Source organism: Heterodontus francisci, chromosome 5 (genome assembly GCF_036365525.1).
Source record: "Heterodontus francisci isolate sHetFra1 chromosome 5, sHetFra1.hap1, whole genome shotgun sequence".
Lineage (NCBI taxonomy): Eukaryota > Metazoa > Chordata > Chondrichthyes > Heterodontiformes > Heterodontidae > Heterodontus > Heterodontus francisci.
The window spans coordinates 149988906-150001248 of record NC_090375.1 but is presented as its reverse complement, the minus strand read 5'-3'; the positions used below and the strand labels follow the sequence as shown (position 1 = coordinate 150001248).

Here is a 12343-nt window from a genome sequence, read left to right as displayed (position 1 = left end):
TAGCCAGCTCTTCTTCACTATGGACGTCCAATCTCTCTACACCTCCATCCCCCACCAAGTCAGTTTGAGCACTCTCCGCTTCTTCCTGGAACAGAGGCCCAACCAGTCCCCATCCACCACCACCCTCCTCCATCTGGCTGAACTTGTTCTCACATTGAACAACTTCTCCTTCAACTCCACTCACTTCTTTCAAGTAAAAGGTGCTGTCATGGGTACCCGCAAGAGTCCTAGTTATGCCGGTCTTTTTGTGGGGTATGTCGAACATTCATTGTTCCAGTCCTACTCAGGCCCCCTCCTCCAACTCTTTTTCTGGTACATTGATGACTGTATCGGTGCCATTTCGTGCTCCCGCCTAGAACTGAAAAACCTTATCGACTTTGCTGCTAATTTCCACCCTTCTCTCACCTTTACATGGTCCATCTCCAACACTTCCCTTCCTCAACTCCTATGTCCCAATCTCTGGGGATAGGCTGTCTACTAATATTCATTATAAGCCCACTGACTCCCACAACTACCTCGACTACACCTCTTCACACCCTGCCTCTTATAAGGACTCCATTCTCCCAGTTTCTCCATCTCAGACGGATCTGCTTTGATGATGCAACCTTCCACGACAGCGCTTCTGATATGTCTTTCTTTTTCCTCAACCGAGGATACCCCGACTGTGCTTTGCCCTCAACCGTGTCCCGTCCATTTCCCGCACCTCTAACTTCACCCCTTCCCCTTCCCCCCAGAACCACAACAGGGTTCCCCTTGTCCTCATTTTCCACCCCACCAGTCTCCACATCCAAAGGATCATCCTCTGCCATTTCCGCCACATCCAAGAAGGTTGCCACTCCGCCACATCCAGCATGATGCCGCTACCAAACACATCTTCCCCTCTCCTCCTCGGTCAGCATTCCGAAGGGATCGTTCCCTCGTGACATCCTGGTCCACTCCTCCATTACCCCCATCACCTCGTCCCCTTCCCATGGCAACTTCCCCTGCAATCGCAGGAGGTGTAATACCTGCCCATTTACCTCCTCTCTCCTCACTATCCAAGGCCCCAAACACTCCTTTCAGGTGAAGCAGCGATTTACTTGTACTTCTTTCAATTTAGTATACTGTATTCGCTCCTCTACATTGGGAAGACCAAACAGAGATTGGGTGGCCGCTTTGCGGAACAACTCCGCTCAGTCCGAAAGTATGACCCCGAGCTTCCGGTTGCTTGCCATTTCAACACTCCCCCCTGCCCTCATGCTCACATCCCTGTCCTGAGATTACTGTGTTCCAGTGAACATCAACACAAGCTCGAGGAACAGCATCTCATTTACCAATTAGGCATGCTACAGCCTACTGGACTGAACATTGAGTTCAATAATTTCAGAGCATTATGGGTCCTTTTTATTTTTAGTTATTTTTTCTTTTTTTTTTAAATTTGTTTATTTTAGTTTAGTTTACTTAGCGAGTTTCTACTGTGCCTACCCACTGTTTTTTTCATGTTTGTGCTTGGGGCCAGGGCTGTTCGTTTTACTGTCAATTGACACCCTCTCTGCACTAACGCTTTGTCTTTCATCACAACATTAACATAGTGTTTGCCTTTGCTCCATGATTTCTGGTCAGTTATTCTCTGTGACCTCGTCCTATCAACACCTTCTCTTTGGTTACCTCTTGCCCCACCCCCACTTTACTTGCTTAAAACCTATTACATTTCTAATATGTGCCAGTTCTGATGAAAGGTCACTGACCTGAAACGTTAACTCTGCTTCTCGCTCCACAGATGCTGCCAAACCTGCTGAGAATTTCCAGCATTTCTTGTTTTTATTCCTATTATTTTGTCTTACTAAGGGTTCTCATCACATCACTCCTCATACCCTATCATCTTTCACCAGCATCCAGCCTTCACTTTCTATACACTTCATCACCCCCACATTTATCCACTTACCCTTGACATTCATCAAGATTTTTGTGCAATGTGATGCATTTGTCTCATAGTTACCCCACTGAATGCACTGTCACCATCGCGTGAATACCTAGAATCATACAAATGTTACAGCACAGAAGGCAGCCAATCGACCCATCATGTCCATGCTGGCCCTTCTAAGGAGCAATTCATGTACTGCCTCATCTTCATTCAATCACAAGTCTATTTTTTTTTACTCCTTGTGGAGGAAGAGAGCACGTAATGCAAAGGAGAAGACTGGAGGTGGCCCATCCCAAATAGTCCACCTAACAGATGCAGGGGAAGCAGCTCTGGAGATAAATAGCACATCTCAGCCGGAGTTGGAGAGATGGGGAGCTCGCAATTAGTTGGTGACAGAATTACAAATATCTCTGACATACACAGGCTGATTTTATTTCATCAAAGTCTGAACGGCGAGAAGACTATGTCAAGATTGTGACTTTGTCACTACTAAATCATATCCCATTTTTTTCCCCCAGGACCTTCAGGCATACAGCAAGAATTGCAGGACATTTTCTAAGGGTGCAATGTCACATGACCTACAGCCACGTAAAAGCGCAAATGCTCCCACTTCAGTGGGTTCACTTATACAGTTAGTTGGGTTTTGACCAGGTGATTCACAATTCACAAGTGAACTCAAGCAGACACTAGTAGCAGGGACAGCTGTGGAGAGTTCAAGATGTCTCTCCAAGCTCTGCTCAGCTGCACATAGATGCTGAATGCCAGAGGGTATTGTTAAGAAGCAGAATGCTAGAGGTGAATTCGCAACTTAGCTAGATACTGACAGGCATGCCAGGCACAATCTCCACAATAGCAGAAAGGATATAGGATTCCAACTGGATCGCTAGTGGATTGGTGGCGCAGGGAATTGCCACGGAGTGGCCACCTCCATTATACTTCAGGTATGAATCTCAAATGAATCCATGCAAGCAATGAACATGGCCATGCAGGCACCCTATACCTATGAAAATCCATTCATCACCTGCCTAATGCATTTATCTGCAGTGACTGCGAGACCCTCGAGATGTCTCTCATGGTACTCTGGAAGGAATCAGCTGCAAAGAAATTGAAGGTCGTGGTCACTTTCACAACCATCGCTAATATGTGGCCACCAGGTCCAACAGGTAGCAGGTCTTCTTCTGGGAGACTGCAGGTACCTGCCACCACCTGACGTGACACCACAGCCTGCGGAAGCACTGTTGTTCCAAGAGGTCAAAGAAACTGAGCCTCTATCTGTAAACCCTGCAATGTGGGCAGTGTCCCCTCTGGCCTCAGACTCTCTCCCGTACACATGCTGATCCCACCAGAGCACGTGGATGGTGATGGTCATCCTGTTCTGATGTATTGTCAAACACGTCCAACATATGTCTCATCCTGAACCTGCCAGTTTGAAAGACCTCACAAAGTTAGAAAAAGCTGTATCCACTCAAGAACGCTTGACCAAATGTTTGCCAGAGGGAACTGAGACACCAGTTGTCATAAATGAGCTTTTATTCAGATGGAGATTTCACAAGTTTAAAATCCCACCAATATGTGGCTCACTCTTGCCTCTGTTCCACTTATCAATTTCCCAAGCTCCAGGAAACTCATTGTGGAGACGTTATATTTAAAACCCTGCTAAATTTAATTGTAACACCTCACTGTCATCTCCTAATGACAGTCATTGCATCAATAACTGATCACCCACCTGCACTAATTAATGACATGACTTCGCCAAGTAGATTACTCGCACACATCCAAACACGCCTCCATAATGCGCATTGTAGCCAGTCTGCAGTTGTGATCAATCAATTATTTTAACTCCTTGTCTGTTCTTGAGGTTTAAAATTCCAACCTTTCTTCCTAGCTTCTCTGTATCTACCCTTTGAATCACTTTCAATTAGATTAGATCACCCCCTCAAACTTCTTTGCTCAAGGGAATACAAGCCAAGCTTATGCAACCTGCCCTCATAATTTAACCCTTTAAGTCATTCTGTTGAATCTGCGCTGCACCCCTTATAAGGCCAAAATATCTTTCTGAGATAAGCATTGAACAGCTTCGCCTTTAACTCCACTCATTTCTTCCAAATAAAAAGGTGTTGCTACGGTACCCACAGGGGTCCTCGCTATGCTTCCAATTTTGTGGGATATATAGAATATTCCTTGTTCCAGTCCTGCTCAAGCCCCTTCCCTCACTTCTTTTTCCTGTGCACCGACAACTGTATCAGTGCCATTTTCTGCTCTCAACTTGAAATGGAAAACTTCATCAACTCTGCTTCCAATTTCCAACCTTCTATCTTCACATGGACCATTTTCAAATCTTTCCTTCTCGTCCTCAACTTCCCAGTCTCCATTTCTGGGGAATATTCATTATAAACCCATCGCCTTCCACAACTACCTCAACTACACTTCCTGATACCCTGCTTCCTGTAAGGATACTATTCCATTCTCCCAATTTCTCCATGTCATCTGTTATGATAATGCAACCTTTCATACCAGCATCTTTGGTACATCGTCCTTTTTCCACAACCGAGGAAATCCCCCCCACCATGGACCCTTGAGGTCAAAGCCTCCCTGTACATGGACGACATAGCCATCTTCTGCTCCGATCCGCTGTCCATTCGCAGACTGATGAGCATCGGCGACCAGTTCGAACTGGCCTCTGGAGCCAAAGTAAATCGTGGCAAGGGCAAGGCCATGTTCTTTGGGAACTGGGACAACCGATTCTTTGTCCCCTTCACCATCAGGTCAGACTACCTGAAGGTGCTAGGGATATGTTTGGAAGGGCAGGGCATGTGCCAAAACCTGGAAGGAGAGAGCAGCCACGGTACACCATAAACTGAGCATGTGGGACAGCGTTCTCTCGCCATTGTGGGTAAGAACCTGGTCATCAGGTGCAAGGCGATCACGTTGTTGCTGTACATGGCGCAGGTCTGGCCCATACCCCACTCCTGTGCCGTGGTGGTCACCGGAGCCATTTTCCACATTATCAGGCGATGTAAAATGGACCAGGTCCGGTGGGACACAAGGTTCAAACCTCTGGATAAAAGCGGAAAAAAGGTACCCAACATTGCCCTCATCCTAATGACTACCTTCGTGTGCAGCTGCATCAAGCTGTGCATAGAGCCCCAGTACGCAAACACCAAGTGTCACTATGTGCTGAGGTTCTATCTGTCCCCGATGTTGCGAAGGATGGGTCTGGTCACATTGCCAAGGAATGCTCCATCCAGTTGGTCCGTGTCGTACCACCTATCCTTTGTGGAAAAGTTTGTGCAGAAAAACACCTTTGACCACCTATCCATCAGGCAATGGTCAGCATGGAATGTCCTCAAGGCTCTACAGGAAAAGGAGATGGTGGGTCCTGTCAGATGGTTCCCCGAGCAGACTGCCAAAGTCATTTGGCAGAATGCCTCATCACCAGAACTTTCAAACAAGCACCAAGACGTAGCTTCGCTGGTGGTGAGAAGGGCCTTCCCCGTCAGATCCTTCCTGCACGCCTGGAATCTCACTGCCACCACATGCTGCCCTCGAGGTGGCTGTGGTAGTGAAGAGATTGTTGCCCACCTCCTTCTGGAATGTGCCTTTGCAAAGCAGGTGTGGAAAGAGATACAGTGGTTTTTGTCGAGGTTCATCCCAAGCAACTCTGTAACACAGGAGTCTGTGGTCTACAGGCTGTTCGCAGGGACGCACACCGAGATAAACATCACCTGCTGCTGGAGGAGCATCAATTCGATAAAGGATGCTCTTTGGTCTGCCCCAAACTTGCTGGTCTTCCAGCGCGAAGAGTTGTCCACAACCGAGTGTTGCAGACAGGCACATTTCAAGGTCTAGGACTATGTGCTAAGGGACACATTAAAGCTTAGGGCAGCCACTGCGAAGGCTCAATGGGGAAAGACCACTGTGTAAGGTCCTCCCGCCATAGTGAACTGAGAGGCTGGACCCATGGGAAACCCCTTGGGCTGTATACACCAAATATGGGTTTGCTGTAAAATGTACCTGGCATGTAAAATGGAATGGAAGGATTGTGAGGCAACTGACTCCTGTATTGAAGAGAACTGATTTCCTTTGCACCTTCTGAAATGTCAACTTGGTGCTGTTTTGAACTCTTTTGTAATGTATTTTTTTTTTTTTTTTACAGATTTTTATGAATAAAGTATATTTTTGGAAAAAAAATCTAGCATAAAAAAGGTAACATTGCAACAAAAATCTCTCACCAAGGAAACTGTAGCAGAACAAAAGAGATTGATGAACTGTGAATTTTAGCATGACCCTAATGGCAGCACTGGAGGGCACAATGTGCCTGAATCACTTACTCTGTGAGCAGATTGTGGTTAGAACATGTTTATTTCCACAATCAAAAAATCAGCATGTCATCATGTGCAATGTATAGCTGTAACCGTGGTCAGCATGAGCCCATTGTTTATCTCTGCATATTTACTGTACAGATTTCCTGGGACAATGCACCATAGTTAAATAGGAGCACGTTACTGAGAAGGTCCAGGTATCAGATAACAAAACAACAAAAGACTAACATTAGTTAGTTCACTGTTTGCTGAAAGGGTTCCGAACTGTACAACATGGCACAGCATCCTAACTGTACAGTGGATTTTCAAAGATAGTTGCAACATTTAAACATAAAGGTTACTGCAATTATGGTTTACCATCTTAATGTTTGTGATTTTACTGCACACATTACCCAGCTATACTTTCTTAAACCCTTGTCAAAAGCAGAAAAGATAAGATCGAAGTATGCATAAACTTGGTACCAGTAATCTAAACTGCAGCTTTCTGAAAGTAAAATACTGACTATTGCCAAAAGTTAACGTATTTAAAGGTTTCTTTGCCCCCTCCAATTCAAAAAAAATCCACAAACATTAACATTTAAAGCAGAATCGAGCAGGCCAGTTCTAGTTTCTTGTCCTTTTACCTCGCTTCTTGTCTCACTTCATTTTTTCTTGAAACCAGAGGCTAGGAGTTTTAAGTTTGGGAAAACGTGGCTCAAAAATCAGAAAAATACTAAATATAAAGCCTGTTTGTGGGGGGGAGGGAGGAGAGCAGGAATTTTTGTTTTACACAAAAGAACTTGTATTACAAAATGTTTATAAATATCCCCAAATGTTACAGGTCTTAAAACTAAACGATAATATTCATGGAGTCTAAGGCTACTTGTGATCGAAGTCCTGGTTGCAATTAAACACAGGAAGGATATTAAAAACTTCCTAGAAGCATGAAAACCACAACAGAAGAAGTAAACGAAAAAACATAATTGAAACCACATCCAGAACCCACATCCTTATTATTTACCAGTAGCATCCAAAGGACATTGTTGAGATGCAAAAAGCTCAAGGGTCTTGACTTTTTATAACTTGAAGTCATCCAGCCCCAAAACATGAAAGAACACAACATCTGTCCAAGGTTAAAAGTTTACACAGTGCCTACAACAGTAAAGCAGTTTTCCTCACAGAAACTCTAACAGGCCAATTATTCAACCCTTATGTGTACAAAACTGGAAAAACTATTTTCTCTTTAGGTTTAAAAAAAATGTTGTGCATTTATATAGCACTTTTCACCACCTCACAATGTCCCAAAGTGTTTCAAAACCAACAAAGTACTTTTAAGTACAGTCACTGTTGTAATGCAGGAAACACATCAGCTAATCTGCACACAGCAAGTTCCACAAACAGTAATGAGATAAATTATCAGATAATTTGTTTTACTGATGTTATTTGAGGGATAAATATTTTCCAGGACACCAGAGAAAACTCCCTGTGCTTTTACGTCCACCTGAAAGGATGGACGGGGCTCAGTTTAAAGTTTTATCTGAAAGACAGCACCACCGATCGTGCAACACTCCCTCAGTATTGCACTTAAGTGTCAGCATAGATTCTGTGCTCAAGTCTCTGGAGTGGGGCTTCAACCCACAACCTTCTGCCTCTGATGCAAGATTGGTGCCACTGAGCTTTGCTGACACCTTTTAATTCCGGAATAAAAGGGTCACATAGATGGAACACATGGAGGAAAATTGGGTGGGCTGTGCTATGGATATGTGATCCTCAACCTGAACCCCCACACCTTCACATTTTCCACCCATTTCAATTGATAGGTGGAAAATTGATAGGCTGCGTTCACATGATCTTTCTTGTTCAAGTTTCCTTACGAACTCCAGGAAAGCCACCCCCACATATAAAACGAGAAAATAAAACACAGTTCAATAGGAGATGAGATTTGTCTTCACTATTAGCACAAACTCAGTGAATCAGCAGCCCATTTTACACCACACTGGATTTTTTTTTCCATGATAATGCACAATCACCACCTTTCCTTTTCAAGTATATATCAAATTCCCTTCTGAAAGATACTTTCAGGCAGTGCATTCATTATGCATGGGCTCATATTGTGCATTCTTGATCATATCAACTCTCAGAATCTTACAGCACAGATAGAGGCCATTTGGCCTCTCTTGTCTGTGCTGGCTTTTTGAAAGCACTGTCCAATTTTGTCCCATACTCCAGCTTGGTCCCCATAACCCTGCAAATTAGTCCTCTTAAAGTGCACGTCCAATAGCCTTTTGAAAGTTCCTATGGAATCTGATTCCATATTGAGGTAGCGTGTTACAAATCTTAAACTGGTGTGTGGAAAAGTTCTTATTTCCCCTCTAGATCTTTTGTCAATTATTCTAAATCTAGTTACAGACCCACTTGCCAGAGAAAACAGTTTCTCCCTACTTGCTCTATCAAAACCCCTCATAATTTTCAATACCTCTAACAGGTCACCTCTTAACCTTCTCTGCTCTAAGGAGAGCAATTTCACCTTCTCCAATCTCTCCACATGACTGAAGTCCCTGTTACCATCATGGCAAACCTTCCCTGTACCCTCTTCAAGACTTTGATATCCTTCCTAAAGTGTGGTGCCCATATTTGTACATGATACTCGAGCTAAGGCCTAACCAGTGATTTGATTAGCATGACTGCCTTGTTTTTACATTCAATACTCTATTCACAAGTCCAAGTATTCCATATGCTTTCTTAACTGCATTAGCAACTTGCCCTATCACCTGTGAATATGAACCCCCCCCCTCCACACACAAATCTGTGTCCTCTGTTTATTGGCCCACCCATTAATGGAAAAAGTATCTCCGTATTTCAAAGTCCTCATAATTTTTAACACCTCTCTTAAATCTCCCCTTAATCTTCTCTGCTCTAAAGAGAATAATTCTATCTTTTCAAGTCTCTCCAAATACCTGAAGTTTCTGTTCCCTGATATCATTCTGGTAATTGCTAACTACACCCTCTCCAATTTGCCTTAAACACCTTCATAGATGTGCAAATATGCACCCCTATCCTTCCTGAGTGTGATGCCCAGAATTGGAAAATACTTCAGCTGAGACCTAACGAATGGTTTATCAAGGTTTAGCATAATTTCCTTGCTTGAAAGGCTCATTTTTGCAAAACCTCTGAATGCCTGTCCTTCAATTAGAGATACAGCACTGAAACAGGCCCTTCGGCCCACTGAGTCTGTGCCGAACATCAACCACCCATTTATACTAATCCTACACTAATCCCATATTCCTACCAAACATCCCCACCTGTCCCTACATTCCCTACCACCTACCTATACTAGTGACAATTTATAATGGCCAATTTACCTATCAACCTGCAAGTCTTTTGGCTTGTGGGAGGAAACCGGAGCACCCGGAGAAAACCCACGCAGACACAGGGAGAACTTGCAAACTCCACACAGGCAGTACCCGGAATCGAACCAGGGTCCCTGGAGCTGTGAGGCTGCGGTGCTAACCACTGCGCCACTGTATAGTTCACCCCTTGATAAACACAGTGGCTCCTAGGATTCTGATGAGCATGCATTTTCTACTTCACAGGATCTACCTTCTAATGGATTTTCTCGTGTAAAAATATTTCCTTTTTCTTCAAATCACCACAATTCTGCTACATCTAATGTCTGACTTGAAGACAGTGGCTCAGTAAAATACATCGTAGTAAATTAACCAGAATTGCCACTTCAAGCTCTTTGTGACCAATACCAGTAGCTATGCCAACCTTTGTAACCGTTTCTCATTCTAGTTGGCCACCTTCCTTAATGGAAAAATAATGTTAAATACAAGAACATGCTGAGAGCATGAACCAGATATAATATGGATGTAATAAGCAATGCCAACATTGTGAAATGAGGTAACTAGTTTTAGTATTAGACTGTTTACTTTTAAAGGTTGCATTTGCTCAACCTCAATGTAAAATTAAATGAGCACAATACATGAAGGAGGTATATAAAAAAAACTTGCATTTTATAGTGCCTTTTATGACCTCAAGACATCCCATTGGTATAAACTCATGTGTTTTGAAAAACCTACAAGTTATTGGGAATGTGTAAACAACTGATGTTACTTATTTTAAATTAGTTCCATTTAACCAATCCTTCCTTTTGTCATCTATACATCAGATCACTACATTTTAAAAAAACACACTTGGGGAAAGAGATTCTGAAACATTTTCTCCAAGAGTTGCTTCTATTGATCCCTGGAGATGAGGATCGTTAATTACAATGATCTCCCCTCTCCCCACTCATGTTATGTTTAAAGTCTGCAGGCTGACCTGCAGCCACCTCTACAGCTTCCATCAATATCCATTGTTGTTTCAACCACAAAGAGGCAAAAGGCAGAAATAAAAAGAAAAACATCTGTATTAAAAATCTGTATCGAAAAAATAATACCAATTCAGATTAGCAAAGCACAAATTCAGAATTCAGTCTCCCACCACTGCCCCAGCTAAATCAAACTACTTCCACACAGACCAGCATTCGAACATGGAATCTCCAAGATCTGCATGGCTCAACATCACATTACTAGGTGCTAACTGTAATCCTAACTGCATGAATAGTCCACATTATATAACATATGTCCAGAAAATATTTATTTCATTGGTAAGGAACAAAGCAGTTTTTCTTCATACCTGGGTAGAAAGCAGATTGCAGTCAATATGTAGGCCTTTCCCAGTCTTCTCTTTTTGTAGCAGTCCTGCCATTATAGCTCCATGACTGTACAAACCTGTAGCTAGGTCAGTCATAGCTACGCCAGGTCTAACAGGGTCACCATCCTAATGGAAAAGATGTACATAAATTATGAATCTGAGCAGATTTAAAACAAATACTTATGTCAATAATGAGGAATGGTGAGGTGAACTCTTTCAGTTGCTGTTTGATATGTTCTTCAGTTTATGTGAGAACAAGGTATTTTAATTTAGTTAATTAGGCACCGTTGATTGTGAGGAAATGCTGGCATAAAAATGGTCTGCCAGGTGTCTAAATCAATATCTCCCCTTGCAGTTGTTTAGGATGAAACTGGTTCTGTATTTCATTAAATTTTCAAAAAGCATTAGGTAAAAACATTTCTTGAAAACTCCCCTCAGTGTAACTAATAGAAAATAAATTTCTGCATCGATCTCAACGATTCCCAGTAGTTTGCAACTAAAATATAGAGACACAGAGTAATACAGCACAGAAACAGGCCCTTCAGCCCATCGTGTCCGTGCTGGCCATCAAACAACTATCTATTCTAACCCCATTTTCCAGCACTTGGCCCGTAGCCTTTTATGCTATGGCATTTCAAGTGCTCATCTAAATACTTCTTAAATGTTGTGAAGGTTCCTGCCTCTACCACCCCTTCAGGCAGTGTATTCCAGATTCCAACCACCTTCTGGGTGAATTTCTTTCCTCAAATCCCCCTCTAAAGCTCCTGCCCCTTCCCGTAAATCTATGCCCCCTGGTTATTGACACCTCTGCTATGGGAACAAGTTTCTTCCTATCTACCCTATCAATGCCCCTCATAATTTTGTATATCTCAATCAGGTCCCTCCTCAGCCTTCCCTGCTCTAAGGAAAACAACCCTAGCCTATCCAGTCTCTCTTCCTAGCTGAAATGCTCCAGCCCAGGCAACACCCTGGTGAATCTCCTCTGCACCCTCTCCAGTGCAATCACATCCTTCCTATAGTGTGGCGACCAGAACTGTACACAGTACTCCAGCTGTGGCCTAACAAGGGTTTTATACAGCTCCATCATAACCTCCCTGCTCTTATATTCTATGCCTTGGCTAATAAAGGCAAGTATCCCATATGCCTTCCTAACCACCTTATCTACCTGTGCTGCTGCCTTCAGTGATCTATGGACAAGTACACCAAGGTCCCTCTGACCCGCTGTACTTCCTAGGGTCCTACCATCCATTGTGTATTTCCTTGCCTTGTTAATTCACCCAAAATGCATCACCTCACACTTCTCAGGATTAAATTCCATTTGCCACTGCTCTGCCCATCTTACCAGCCCATCTATATTGTCCTGTAATCGAAGGCTTTCCTCCTCACTATTTACGACACCACCAATTTTTGTATCATCTGCAAACTACTGATCATACCGCCT

At 43.3% G+C, this 12343-nt stretch overlaps 1 protein-coding gene across 6 annotated transcripts in view; it reads right to left on the bottom strand.

The window, feature by feature from the left end:
- The window catches only part of sugct (succinyl-CoA:glutarate-CoA transferase), a 601965-nt gene that overhangs the window by 449402 nt on the left and 140220 nt on the right, over window positions 1–12343 (bottom strand). For all 6 annotated transcript variants that reach the window (XR_010975076.1, XR_010975077.1, XM_068032238.1 and 3 more), the window contains exon 8: window positions 10885–11028. Coding sequence is in view for 4 of the 6 variants with exons in the window: in XM_068032238.1 (XP_067888339.1) it covers window positions 10885–11028 (144 nt within the window). In the remaining 2 variants the exon portion in view is untranslated. The remainder of the gene's footprint in view (window positions 1–10884; window positions 11029–12343) is intronic.